The 14,268-nt window shown below is 36.7% G+C and overlaps 3 protein-coding genes across 4 annotated transcripts in view; all 3 read right to left on the bottom strand.

Moving 5' to 3' along the window:
- Positions 1-3,174, bottom strand: part of LOC108622479 (myrosinase 1-like) — a 4,656-nt gene extending 1,482 nt beyond the window's left edge. The window contains exons 1-6 of the mRNA XM_026811526.1: positions 3,068-3,174; positions 1,591-1,706; positions 1,381-1,514; positions 572-1,248; positions 319-469; positions 8-190 (exon numbers count right to left, since the gene is read on the bottom strand). Coding sequence (XP_026667327.1) covers positions 8-190; positions 319-469; positions 572-1,248; positions 1,381-1,514; positions 1,591-1,706; positions 3,068-3,117 — 1,311 coding nt within the window. The 5' untranslated portion in view covers positions 3,118-3,174. The remainder of the gene's footprint in view (positions 1-7; positions 191-318; positions 470-571; positions 1,249-1,380; positions 1,515-1,590; positions 1,707-3,067) is intronic.
- A 2,600-nt stretch (positions 3,175-5,774) lies between these two features.
- Positions 5,775-8,826, bottom strand: LOC108622489 (myrosinase 1-like). Of its 2 annotated transcripts, XM_026811525.1 has the most exons (8): positions 8,599-8,651; positions 8,393-8,489; positions 8,018-8,133; positions 7,808-7,941; positions 6,999-7,675; positions 6,746-6,896; positions 6,376-6,617; positions 5,775-6,030 (listed from the first exon to the last, which is right to left on the bottom strand). In XM_026811525.1, exons 2-8 carry the CDS (start codon positions 8,443-8,445, stop codon positions 5,916-5,918), a joined length of 1,488 nt encoding a protein of 495 aa, XP_026667326.1. In that variant the 5' UTR covers positions 8,446-8,489; positions 8,599-8,651; the 3' UTR covers positions 5,775-5,915. The 2 variants fall into 2 exon arrangements, with proteins under 2 accessions (XP_026667326.1, XP_017875886.1); XM_018020397.2 differs by lacking the exon at positions 8,393-8,489 and having other exon boundaries at positions 8,599-8,826.
- A 968-nt stretch (positions 8,827-9,794) lies between these two features.
- On the bottom strand, positions 9,795-13,209 carry LOC108622482 (myrosinase 1-like). The gene is made up of 7 exons (XM_018020385.2): positions 13,108-13,209; positions 12,523-12,638; positions 12,313-12,446; positions 11,504-12,180; positions 11,251-11,401; positions 10,880-11,121; positions 9,795-10,544 (listed from the first exon to the last, which is right to left on the bottom strand). The coding sequence occupies exons 1-7, from the start codon at positions 13,155-13,157 to the stop codon at positions 10,430-10,432; spliced, it is 1,485 nt and encodes a 494-aa protein (XP_017875874.1). The 5' UTR covers positions 13,158-13,209; the 3' UTR covers positions 9,795-10,429.
- Positions 13,210-14,268: the final 1,059 nt, after the last annotated feature.

Here is a 14,268-nt window from a genome sequence, read left to right as displayed (position 1 = left end):
CTCGTACGTTGACGCCATCTTCGTAAACAGCGAGGTGCATTTGCTTCAAGTATTCGCGAAAGTATTCAATTCTTTCGTCGTCGTTGAGCGATCCGCGATCGGAAACACCGTTTTCAGTTATGTACATCGGTGGGTTACCATAATGTTGTGCAAGTTGACGTAGAATGTATCGGAATCCTTCAGGCACAACCTACAATAAAAACAGGTAAAATAGCAATCCATTATATCATATAGTTAACTATCTATATATATAATAGTATAATGATTATAAATATTTAATATATGTTCAAATACTAATCACTAAATAACAATACATACCAACAACCACTCGGAAGCCGATGTTTTCCAGGATTTGTCAATGATTTCTACCACACCCATATCGTTTTCATGGGACGGCACTTTTCCTGTATTACCAAGTGTAATCAGTCTTGCGGTATAGTGATTTACAGCCAAGAAATCCGAGGCTCCTCTGCAATAATAATTGTGATGTTTCATACAATACAGATACACCAACGCGCTTAAAAACATTCTAAGATATTTCGACATCTGAAAAATTCCTTATGAACAATACCTTATGTATTTGATCTCATCAGGAGTAAATGTAGGCAAACGGGACCTGAGATATCCTTGTTCTTTGCTCTTCTTAGCTATCATAGTCTTCATCACGGCCGGATAATCACCCTCCTTGGAGTAAATCGGATGCATAGTCCAACCAACATTGAATTCAAACGAAATGTCCGCAGCGTTTTGGTCCGCAGGCGTTTTAGGCATGTAGGCCCACAAGTTGATCAAAAAACCAACTTGGCCCTTCTGAGTCTGTTTGAACTCGGCCTCGTAGATTCTGTACGCTCTTGCATGAGCCTTGACCACATTATGCATACACAAGTACTCGCCAATACCATGCAGACTCTTGCCAGGTGCTTCCTTGCCGTGAGAGTAACCATTCTTGCAAAACGATATAGGCTCGTTTATCGGGATGAACTTCTTCACCTTCGAGCCAAACTCGCGGTAAATGACTCTTGCGTAGTCACCAAACCAATCAACCATTTCTCCGTTCATCCAACCACCAGCATCTTCTATGATTTGTGGGTGGTCCCAATGATAAAGAGTCATCAAAGGTTCAATATCATTCTTCAATAGTTCATCGATTAAGTTATGGTAATATTGGACACCATCTTTACTGACTTGATTCGCGAATCCGGTCGGGAGAATGCGCGGCCAGCTCACAGAGAATCGGTACGACTTGAACTATCAGAATGAAATTAAGATTGATATCAATTAAATTAAATTAATCTTATAGAAATTTGTTAAACTACTTGTGATAGCTACAAGTCAATTTGAGATAATACAAAACTAAAAACGATTAAAAGCACTACTTACCCCAATGTTCTTAAGTAAGGCAACATCATCTTTGTATTTATGATAAGAGTCAGCTGCAACATCGCCATTTGTATTATTGAAAATTCGATTACCCTTAAGATGGGTGAAATGGTCCCAAACACTTTCTCCTTTATCTTTTCAAGTATTAAGAAAATATTAGAGAAGAATCACTGGTTTTCACAATAAAAAATTTGAATTCGAACTACGTACCACTCACGTTCCATGCTCCCTCTATTTGGTATGCCGCTGATGCTGCGCCCAGGAGAAAGTTCGGTGGGAACTTTAGATATTTCTCATCGACCACTACGGATTCGCTACTCGCCGAACTGAAAGAAGTTGACTGAAGTTGACAATCTATCGAGTGGAAATCGTCGAAGTTATGTAATTTGTATCATAAATGAAAGCTCCTTGTTCATTATACATTTATCAAGCTTTTGAGGCTTCAATTTGATCAGAAAGTATGCCCCTGCAAAAAGTTGCAATAATGTGGAATTAAATAACATTTAAAAGATTAACATGAAACAACAAATTTTATTGTCTTGTATATTTTATAATACGTATTGCACACTTATGTGTCTAGTTTGTTTTATATACAGGGTATTCCACCTAACTTGACCACCTTATATATATCGCTTATTTCTTGTGATAGAAAAAATGTCAAGGGGAGAGAATATTCTGTTGGAAGGCGCCAATACGGTGATGGGCCGAATTTTTTTCTCGAGGTCATTTTTCTCGAGATATCAAGGTCATCGTATTTTTTTTAAATGGGACTGCATATTTTCGCTATAACAGTCTTATAGCTTATAAAAAAACGAATCTCGATCAAGGATGTGGTTCCAGCATGACGGCTGTCCAGCTCACAATGCTCTTATCGCGCGCAATGCATTAAACAGAATGTTTCCCGATCGTTGGATAGGACGAGGTGCAAGGATTTGTTGGCCAGCTCGATCACCGGATCTTACGCCGCTTGATTTTTTCCTCTGGGGACACTTAAAAGATAAAGTTTATAATGATCCTCCCAGAACACCAGAAAATATGCGAGAAAGAATTTTACACGAATGTAGATCAATTAGCATAGAAGTGCTTAATGATGTAAAAAAATCATTCATTTGCCGTTTCCAAAAGTGTATTGAAGTTAATGGTACACATTTTGAAAATCTCTTGAAATAAATATTGTGCACTGAATAATACAAATCTCGTCTTTACCTTTTCTCCTTATAAACATAATTTTCTCGTTAAAGGTCACGTGAAGGTCAACATATTGCACCTAGATGGATTCGTTTTTTTATAAGCTATAAGATTGTTATAGCGAAAATATGCAGTCCCATTTAAAAAAAATACGATGACCTTAATATCTCGAAAAAAATGACCTCGAGAAAAAAATTCGGCCCATCACCGTATTGGCGCCTTCCAACAGAATATTCTCTCCCCTTGACATCTTTTTTATCACAAAAGATAAACGATATATTTGAGGTGGTCAAGTTAGGTGGAATACCCTGTATAGTAATACACAATAATATTCTTGACATCAGAGATTCTTTATATATTTATGTAATGTTTCTTGCTATACTTTATTATCTGAGTTGATCTATTAATTTTTGCAGTATATTTAATGCATTAAATTTGGATAAAAATCTTCTACGAATGATTGTCAATGCAACAAATGTTCCGATGAAGTGTTACTTACATGGCGAGCAGGAAGAGTGCTGAGGATCCCAAAGATAGCGTGGCGACCATAGTATCTCCTAACGAACTGTCGAACTGTTAAACTGACAAACCGGTATCGTGCATTTATATTTCACTTGTATTATCATGATAACATCGTGAACTATTTGTTTTCTCAATCGCAACTCAAGTTGTTTATCGCAGAGGTTTTATCAACACTTCGTACTAAAAAATTTCCTTTGCTTTAAGTGGGTAAACATCCATTAATTCATATCGTACCTCATATACAGGGTGTCCCAAAACTAGTGTAAGGAATTTTAATAGGAGGTTCCTGACATGATTTTAAACAACATTTTCCTTTGCGAAAAAGTAGTCCGATGCGTGGTTGAGGAGTTATTAACAAATAACCTCGACCAATAAGAGCGCTCGATTGACGCGGGCTCCGACTCGGGAGCGTTGGCTCCGATCCGGCCGCCCGGCCGTTCACGCTTTTGAACAAACGCTCAGTACGAAGCATTTAACAAACTACATGAATAACAATGCAAGGAAATTGTTGTTCGTGCATTATTATGAATAACAATTAATATTCTTAATCGTTATTCACGTGCAATGGATGGAGAAATGATAGATTGTTGATAATTGATGGACGATGATAGCATAAACGAGGAATTAACAAGTTGCAGGCAATATTGAATTTAAAAGAAAATGTAAAAACTGTAGAGATTTAGACTTACCCATTCATTCGCAAGTGCACCTACTAACGATGGGCCGTGGTCAATGGGTCAGCGTCTTTGCCGCTCGCAGGTAGGCCACAACTGATACTCTGCCCAGGGAAGGAACCCCGCAATTCACCGCACGATCATTGTCACTCTCAAAAATGTTAACACACTAAAATTGTTGCTCCTACGTCCTATCAATACACGTCTTTGAAGCAGCCGATTGATTTTTATACACAAACTCAACTTAACAAAACCACTGTCACTTTTCACTTAAAAATTTTCAAACACTTACACTGTCATTTTTGCACTCTAACATTAAACGTCTCCAAAAGGAGCCGATTGTATTTTATTCACAAAATGAACTTCACTATCCGCGTGGCCCGTGAATTACACGATGCACGAAAGGCACGACTCGATCGGAATGACGCTCTTTTCATCGGAATCGGCGGATAATCATCTTTGCGTTAGGCGAATACTCGGATCATTTCTTAATACTCTATTGGATTTTTCGGGCTCCGTCATTGAGTTGAGGTGCACGACTCGAAACCTACTGAATCCTCTCACAACTTTCCTTTGGGAGAATTTTCCCCACTCGATGGCCAAATTCGTTAGTGAAAATGTTTGTAGCATCCCTGATAGAAACCCGACCTTCAATTCCTTGTCATATTTACAACATTCCCCACGTGTTAAACACTCCGTACCTCCGCGACTTGCAGCCCGCAAAGCCGTAGACACATTGTACGCAGGTAAAAGCCATGTCATAATTCTTAGGGACGAAGTTTCGCCAGCTTATTATTTTCGATTTCCCTTAAAAACACGTGTTCGATAATAAAAAGTACCTTTGACTGGTTGAAGGCAGTAAAACGGCTCGCCACGCCTCGGACAACTTTTTCGCAAAGGAAAATGTTGTTTAGAATCATGTCAGGAACCTCCCATTAAAATTCCTTACACTAGTTTTGGGACACCCTGTATTTATGAGCGTTATATATTGTATAAAAATAAAGAAAAACAGAGATAGTGGACTGTGTATTTATAAAGAATTGCACAGGGTGTCCCGTAACTGGTGGTATAAGTGGGCAGTAGTTGATTCTACATGGAAATCTGATTGTAAGCATAGCGGAATTTATAAATCAAGCGTTCGTATTGTAATCAGTTCACTCGACGAACGGTCACCGAACTTTCGACCATACAGAAATATTTGGTGGACCGTCCGATGAAACAATATTGATAAACTAACGCAGTGTGTGTTTTCAAACCGAATTCTTTATATACGTAAAGCTCAAAAAAAGTTACGAAAAAATTGTGAAGCAAATCAACTGCATCTATTGTAAACTTTTCCCTTCAGATATCAATTTTAGCAAAAAGTAGAATCCAATGAACTGAGTATCATCCTATCAGTTTGTAAAAACAAATCAATTAGTTGACTTAGTAATTTATTCCTTGTTCAAATTGTAAAACACAAACTTATTAAAGAAAAACAACTGTGGTTTTTCTTCTCATATAAAAATCAATAACTGTTTAGAACAATTTGTTCATATCAAACTCGTGAAAATTGCCACAAATATTCCAGGAACATCTCTACTATATTATTTGAGGAATTTATAAAAGAAATCAGATACACAAATGATTACAAGAGATTTACTGGGACAAAGCGCTTCGTGCTATCTCTTTTACTTTTCTCTTCCAGAGGACTGTATAAATGAAGTGGGTGATGCTAGAGCATTTACAACTGGGACTTGGAGTCTTTTATCTGTATTTAATCCCTTCGTAGCTGACGCCTTATCTCGCCCTTCTACCAATTCGATCTCCCAATATGGAATAGTTAAAATGTTGTACAGATCAATGCACGTCGAATGAACTTCTCTATCGCAGAATAGCAAGTCGTGTTCAATGATTTGAAAAAAGGATCCTGCGACGGGACAATGAAATGACTATCTTGATGGACTTGGCATCTTCTTTAAGAGGAAAATTGCATCATACAAAACACAAGGAACATAATACAATAGCAAATAAATGGATAATTAATTATTTTATTTTCTAATGCATTCACCAAAAACAAAAGTGCACATATGTGCATAAAAAATGGACTGTGATTTATCTTACAATCGGCAATATTTAATTAGTTATTTATGGTGTCCATGATATTCCTCATTACTGATCAATTTTACCATCAGCAATAACCTTTTTCCACCAGGAAGCAGACTTCCTCAAGGTTCGGGGTCTCTCTGGATCGTTGAAGTCAACGGACACGATACCAAAGCGGGCACTGGAAATTAAACCACAAAAATGATTTCATACTAATTCAATACTTATTACTAGACTACAGGTTTGTATGCACAAGAGAACTTTAGTAGTATCAATGTAAAGACTGTAATCTAAATAAAAGTGAGTTTCATCTTTTAGTTTCATCTTTAGGATTGTAATCGAGGTATATGTGTTATGCAGTCAGTTTTTGAATTACGGCATAGTTTTATATACATCACATGCATTTTTTATATTACCTGCATATTCAATTTTTCTATCAAGGCATAAAATCAACAGTTTAGTCAATAAAACGTATTTTGATCATTGTACATTTTAATATATTTTAATCATTGTATTGATTATTTACTTGTATCCGTAAGTCCATTCGAAGGTGTCCGTCAGAGTCCACAAAATATATCCTCGTACGTTGACGCCATCTTCGTAAATAGCGAGGTGCATCTGCTTCAAGTATTCGCGGAAGTATTCAATTCTATCGTCGTCGTTGACCGATCCGTAATCGGCATAGCCGTTTTCAGTTATATACATCGGTGGGTTACCATAATGTTGTGCAAGTTGACGTAGAATGTATCGGAATCCTTCAGGCACAACCTACAGTAAAAACAGGTAAAATAACAATCCATTATATCATACAGTTAACTATCTATAAATATAATAATAAAATAATTATAAATAATTAATATACGTCCAAATACTAATCACTAAATAGCAATACATACGAACAACCAGTCGACAGCTGATGCTTTCCAGGACTTGTCAATCATCTCTATCACTCCCATATCGTTTTCATGGGACGGCACTTCTCCTGTATTACCAAGTGTAACCAATCCCGAGGAATAGTGATTTACAGCCAAGAAATCCGAGGTTCCTCTGCAATAATAATCGTGATATTTCATAAAGAATAGACACACCAACTCGTTTAAAAACGTTCTAAGATATTTCCTCATTTGAAAAATCTCTTATGAACAATACCTTATGTATTCTATCTCATCAGGAGTAAATGTAGGCAAACGGGACCTGAGATATCCTTGTTCCTTGCTCTTCTTAGCTATCATACTCTTCATCACAGCCGGATAATCACCCTCCTTGGAGTAAATCGGATGCATAGTCCACCCAACATTGAATTCAAACCAAATGTCCGCAGCGGTTTGGTCCGCAGGCGTTTTAGGCATGTAGCCCCAGTAGTTGATCAGAAAACCAACTTGGCCCTTCTGAGTCTGTTTAAACTCGGCCTCGTAGATTCTGTACGCTCTTGCATGAGCCTTGACCACATTATGTATACACAAATACTCGGCAATACCATGCAGAGTCTTGCCAGGTGCCTCCTTGCCGTGAGAGTAACCATTTTTGCAAAACGATAGAGGCTCGTTTATCGGGATGAACTTCTTCACCTTCGAGCCGAACTCGCGGTAAATGACTCTCGCGTAGTCAGCAAACCAGTCAACCATTTCTTCGTTCATCCAACCACCAGCCTCTTCCATGATTTGCGGGTGGTCCCAATGATAAAGAGTCATCAAAGGTTCAATACCATTCTTCAATAGTTCATCGATTAAGTTATGGTAATATTGGACACCATCTTTACTGACTTGATTCGCGAATCCGGTCGGGAGAATTCGCGGCCAGCTCACAGAGAATCGGTACGATTTGAACTATTAGAATGAAATTAAGATTGATATCAATTAAAATAAATTAACCTTATAGAAATTTGTTAAACTACTTGTGAAAGTTAAATGTCAATTTGAGATTATACAAAACTAAAAACGATTAAAAACAATATGTACCCCAATGTTTTTAAGTATGGCAATATCTTCTTTGTATTTGTGATAAAAGTCAGCTGCAACATCTCCATTTGTATCATTGAAAATACGATTACCCTTAAGATGAGTGAAATGGTCCCAAGTACTTTCTCCTTTATCTTTTCAAGTATTAAGATAATATTAGAGAAGACTCACTGATTTTCACAATAAAAAATTTGAATTCGAACTACGTACCACTCACGTTCCATGCTCCCTCTATTTGGTATGACGCCGATGCTGTGCCTAGGAGAAAGTTCGGTGGGAACTTTAGATATTTCTCATCGACCACCACGGATTCGCTACTCGCCGAACTGAAAGAAGTTGACTGAAGTTGACGATCTATCGAGTGGCTGATGAGGGGAAATCGCCGACGTTAAGTAATTTGTATCATAAGTGAAAGCTTCTTCGTACATTATACATTTATCAAGCTTTTGAGGCTTCAATTTGTTCAGAGAGTATGCGCCAAATTTGCAAAAAGTTGCAATAATGTGGAATCAAATCACATTAAAAAAATTAACATAAAACAACAAATTTTATTGCCTTGTATATTTTACAATGCGTATTGCTCACTTAGGTGTGTAGTTTGTTTGATATGCATCAATACACAGTAGTATTCTTGACATCAGAGATTTTTTATATATTCACGTAATGTTTATTCTCGCCATACCTATATTATATTATAGATCTTTTAATTACATTTAATGCATTAAATTTGGATAAAAATCTTCTACGAATGATTGTCAATGCAACAAATGTTCCGATGAAGTGTTACTTACATCGCGAGCAGGAAAAGTGCAGAGGATCCCAAAGATAGCGTGGCGACCATATCTCCTAACGAACTGTGAATGAGATGTCAAACCGGTATCGTGCATTTATATTTCACTTGAATTGTCATAATAACACCATGATAACATCGTGAACTATTTATGTTTTCTCAATCGCAAATCAAGTTGTTTATCGTACAGGTTTTATCAACTCTTCGTACCAAAAAATTTCCTTTGCTTTAAGTGGGTAAACTTCCATTAATTCATATCGTACCCTGGGTACGCATAATTTTTCCCTCGGCCGGAAAGCGGGGACGACGCGACCATGGTGGGGACTGGTACTTGATGGGGGTATGCTAGGCATGGTCAGCGAAGACGCATGAGGGGAATAGTAGGGGGGATCGAAATATGGGCGAAAAAGAGGGGAAGCGAGCCGTGAGGGAAAAATTATGCGCACCGTGAGGGACACCCTGTATTTATGAGCGTTATATATTGTATAAAAATAAAGAAAAACAGAGATAGTGGACTGTGTATTTATAAAGAATTGCACAGGGTGTCCCGTAACTGGTGGTATAAGTGGGCAGTAGTTGATTCTACATGGAAATCTGATTGTAAGCATAGCGGAATTTATAAATCAAGCGTTCGTATTGTAATCAGTTCACTCGACGAACGGTCACCGAACTTTCGACCATACAGAAATATTTGGTGGACCGTCCGATGAAACAATATTGATAAACTAACGCAGTGTGTGTTTTCAAACCGAATTCTTTATATACGTAAAGCTCAAAAAAAGTTACGAAAAAATTGTGAAGCAAATCAACTGCATCTATTGTAAACTTTTCCCTTCAGATATCAATTTTAGCAAAAAGTAGAATCCAATGAACTGAGTATCATCCTATCAGTTTGTAAAAACAAATCAATTAGTTGACTTAGTAATTTATTCCTTGTTCAAATTGTAAAACACAAACTTATTAAAGAAAAACAACTGTGGTTCTTCTTCTCACATAAAAGTCAATAACTGTTTAGAACAATTTGTTCATATCAAACTCGTGAAAATTGGCACAAATATTCCAGGAACATCTCTACTATATTATTTGAGGGATTTATAAAAGGAATCAGATATACAAATGATTACAAGAGATTTATTCAGACTGTAAAGTTTCTCATGTGCTGGATATGGAATCAGGAATAATAAATGTTGAAGATCATTTAAGCTTATATACATCGAAGTCATTATTAATAGTCTCCAAACATTTCTTAATCCGCTCTCGCTAGCTTAATTACTGCCATACTGCGAACTTAACTCTACTAACTCTAAACACAACCAACTACTTATCACTTAACATGACAGGGACAAAGCGCTTCGTGCTTTCTCTTCTACTTTTCTCTTCCAGAGGACTGTATAAATGAAGTGGGTGATGCTGGAGCATTTACAACTGGGACTTGGAGTCTTTTATCTGTATTTAATCCCTTCGTAGCTGACACCTTACCTCGCCCTTCTACAAATTCGATCTCCCAATGCGGAATAGTTAAAATGTTGTACAGATCAATGCACGTCGAATGAACTTCTCTATCGTAGAATAGCAAGTCGTGTTCAATGATTTGAAAAAAAGGATCCTGCGACGAGACAATGAAACTTGACATTTTCTTTAAGAGGAAAATTGCATCACACAAAACACAAGGAACATAATATAACAGCAAATAAATGGATAATTAATTATTTTAATTTTTAATGCATTCATCAAAAACAAAGTGGAACATTTGTGCATAAAAAATGGACATTGATTTATCATACAATCGGCAATATTTAATTAGTTATTTATGGTGTCCATGATATTCCTCATTACTGATCAATTTTACCATCGGCAATAACCTTCTTCCACCAGGAAGCAGACTTCCTCAAGGTTCGGGGTCTCTCTGGGTCGTTGAAGTCAACGGACACGATACCAAAGCGGGCACTGAAAATTAAACCACAAAAATGGATTCATAGTAATTCAATACTTATTACTAGACTGCAGATTTGCATGCAAAAGAAAACTTTAATAGTACTAATGTAAAGAATGTTATCTAAATAAAAATGAATTTCATCTTTTAGGCATTGTAATCGAGGTATATGTGTTATGCAGTCAGTTTTTGAATTACGGTATACTTTTTCGTACATCATATGCACTTTTTTGTATTTCCTGCACATTCAATCTTTCTATGAAGGCATAAAATCAGTAGTTTAGTTAATAAAAGGTATTTTGCACATTGTACAGTTTAATATATTTTAATCTTTATATTAATTATTTACTTGTATCCGAAAAGCCATTCGAAGGTGTCCGTCAGAGACCACAAAATGTATCCTCGTACGTTGACGCCATCTTCGTAAATAGCGAGGTGCATTTGCTTCAAGTATTCGCGGAAGTATTCAATTCTATCGTCGTCGTTGAGCGATCCGTAATCGGCATAGCCGTTTTCAGTTATGTACATCGGTGGGTTACCGTAATATTGTGCAAGTTGACGTAGAACGTATCGGAATCCTTCAGGCACAACCTAAAGAAAAGCAAGTAAAATAGCAATCCATTACGTCATACAGTTAACTATCCATAAATATAATAATAAAATAATTAGAAATAATCAATATACGTTCAAACACACTAATCACTAAATAGCAATACATACGAACAACCAGTCGACAGCTGATCCTTTCCAGGACTTGTCAATAATCTCTACCACTCCCATATCGTTTTCACGGGACGGCATTTTTCCTGTATTACCAAGTGTAACCAGTCTCGCGGAATAGTGATTTACAGCCAAGAAATCCGAGGTTCCTCTGCAATAATAATCGTGATATTCCACACAGAGCAGACACACAAACTCGTTTAAAAACGTTCTAAGATATTTCCTCATTTGAAAAATCACTTATGAATAATACCTTATGTATTTAATCTCATCAGGAGTAAATGTAGGCAAACGGGACTTGAGATATCCTTGTTCCTTACTCTTCTTAGCTATCATACTCTTCATCACAGCTGGATAATCACCCTCCTTGGAGTAAATCGGATGCATACTCCATCCAACATTGAATTCAAACGCAAGGTCTGCAGCGTTTTGGTCCGCAGGCGTTTTGGGCATGTAGGCCCAGAAGTTGATCAAAAAACCAACTTGGCCCTTCTGAGTCTGTTTGAACTCGGTCTCGTAGATTCTGTACGCTCTTGCATGAGCCTTGATCACATTATGCATGCACAAGTAGTCGCCAATGCCAGGCAGAGTCTTGCCAGGTGCGTCCTTGCCATCAGCGTAACCGTTTTTGCAAAACGATATAGGCTCGTTTATCGGGATGAACTTCTTCACCTTCGAGCCGAACTCGCGGTAAATGACTCTCGCGTAGTCAGCAAACCAGTCAACCATTTCTTCGTTCATCCAACCACCAGCCTCTTCCATGATTTGCGGGTGGTCCCAATGATAAAGAGTCATCAAAGGTTCAATACCATTCTTCAATAGTTCATCGATTAAGTTATGGTAATATTGGACACCATCTTTACTGACTTGATTCGCGAATCCGGTCGGGAGAATTCGCGGCCAGCTCACAGAGAATCGGTACGATTTGAACTATTAGAATGAAATTAAGATTGATATCAATTAAAATAAATTAACCTTATAGAAATTTGTTAAACTACTTGTGAAAGTTAAATGTCAATTTGAGATTATACAAAACTAAAAACGATTAAAAACAATATGTACCCCAATGTTTTTAAGTATGGCAATATCTTCTTTGTATTTGTGATAAAAGTCAGCTGCAACATCTCCATTTGTATCATTGAAAATACGATTACCCTTAAGATGAGTGAAATGGTCCCAAGTACTTTCTCCTTTATCTTTTCAAGTATTAAGATAATATTAGAGAAGACTCACTGATTTTCACAATAAAAAATTTGAATTCGAACTACGTACCACTCACGTTCCATGCTCCCTCTATTTGGTATGACGCCGATGCTGTGCCCAGTAGAAAGTTCGGTGGGAACTTTAAATATTTCTCATCGACCACCACGGATTCGCTACTCGCCGAACTGAAAGAAATTAACTAAAGTTGACGATCGAAATGGCTGATGAGTGGAAATCGTCGAAGTTAAGTAATTTGTATCATAAGTGAAAGCTTCCTGTACATTATACATTTATCAAGCTTTTGAGTCTTAAATTTGATCACAAAGTATGCCCCTGCAAGAAGGTGCAATAATGTGGAATCAAATCACATTTGAGAAATTAACACAAAACAAAAAAATTTTATTGCCTTGTATATTTTATAATACGTATTGCACACTTAGGTGTGTAGTTTGTTTGATATGCATTAATACATAGTAATATTCTTGACATCAGAGATTTTTTACATATTAACGTAATGTTTATTCTTGCCATACCATTGCCATTATCTGAATAGATCTATTAATTTTTTCAATACATTTAATGCATTAAATTTGGATAAAAATCTTCTAGGAATGATTGTCAATGCAACAAATGTTCCGATGAAGTGTTACTTACATGGCGAGCAGGAAGAGTGCTGAGGATCCCAAAGATAGTGTGGCGACCATAGTATGTCCTAACGAACTGTCGAACTGTTGAACTGACAAACCGGTATCGTGCATTTATATTTCACTTGTATTATCATGATAACATCGTGAACTATTTGTTTTCTTAATCGCAACTCAAGTTGTTTATCACAGAGGTTTTATCAACACTTTGTACTAGAAAATTTCCTTTGCTTTAAGTGGGTAAACTTCCATTAGTCCATATCGTCCCTCGTATATTTATGAGCGTTATATATTTTATAAAAATAAAGAAAAATAAAGATTGTGGACTCTGTATATTTATAAAAAGTTGCATAGGGTGTCCCGTAACGGGTGGTACAAGCAGGCAGTAGTTGATTCTACATGGAAATCTGACTCGAAAATGTAGAACAACATTTTTTCGTATGACGTTTTGTTCTCGAGAAAAGTATGTTTGGAAGTTTATTGAGTACATAATATACGCATAATATACTATACTGTATAGAAAATATATAAAAAGTGCATTTTATTTCCAAGTCTAAGGACATATAGACCGGTATTCACAGTCGTTGCTTATTCTTAAGGTAGAAAAATACCTGATAAAAACATTTTCGATCGGATTGCTAATAGAGTAATCTCTCCTGATCACGATTCGTGGTTCACCCTGTGTAATACTATGCTTGGTTATTGTAACTATATGTTTTCTATTAGTTTAATAGTCAAAGTGACAAAGTCTAAAGTTACGTTTAATAAAATTAAAAAGTATGGTATAGAAGTCATTCAGTAATAAATAATTGTAATTTATTCATTATTCACATTCGCACGATTTTATTTACTTTAAAATACAATGTCATATATTACATGGCGGTTACTAAATCTAAAGCTTTTATAAATGCATAAAATTCGCAATGTAGTGATAGAATTGTGTAAAGACTTGTTTGCTTTCATAAACTGAAAAAGAAACACCCAGTTCGCATTCAATAAAATGCTTCCTCCTGGCATTTATTTGACTAACTGACAGTTTGTTATGACTTCCTTGCTGGTATTAATGGCGTTTTGGCGGTGCTAACGCGGTCGGCGCCCAACTTCGGGCGGCTGCTTAATTGAAATATGATTAAGAAATGTTGGCTGCTTCTTCTCCTTCGCTTTGCTCATT

This window comes from Ceratina calcarata, unplaced genomic scaffold (genome assembly GCF_001652005.2).
Source record: "Ceratina calcarata isolate Rehan_Ccalc_2016 unplaced genomic scaffold, ASM165200v1 scaffold224, whole genome shotgun sequence".
In the NCBI taxonomy this organism is placed as follows: Eukaryota; Metazoa; Arthropoda; class Insecta; order Hymenoptera; family Apidae; genus Ceratina; species Ceratina calcarata.
This window is presented reverse-complemented; position numbering and strand designations above follow the sequence as displayed.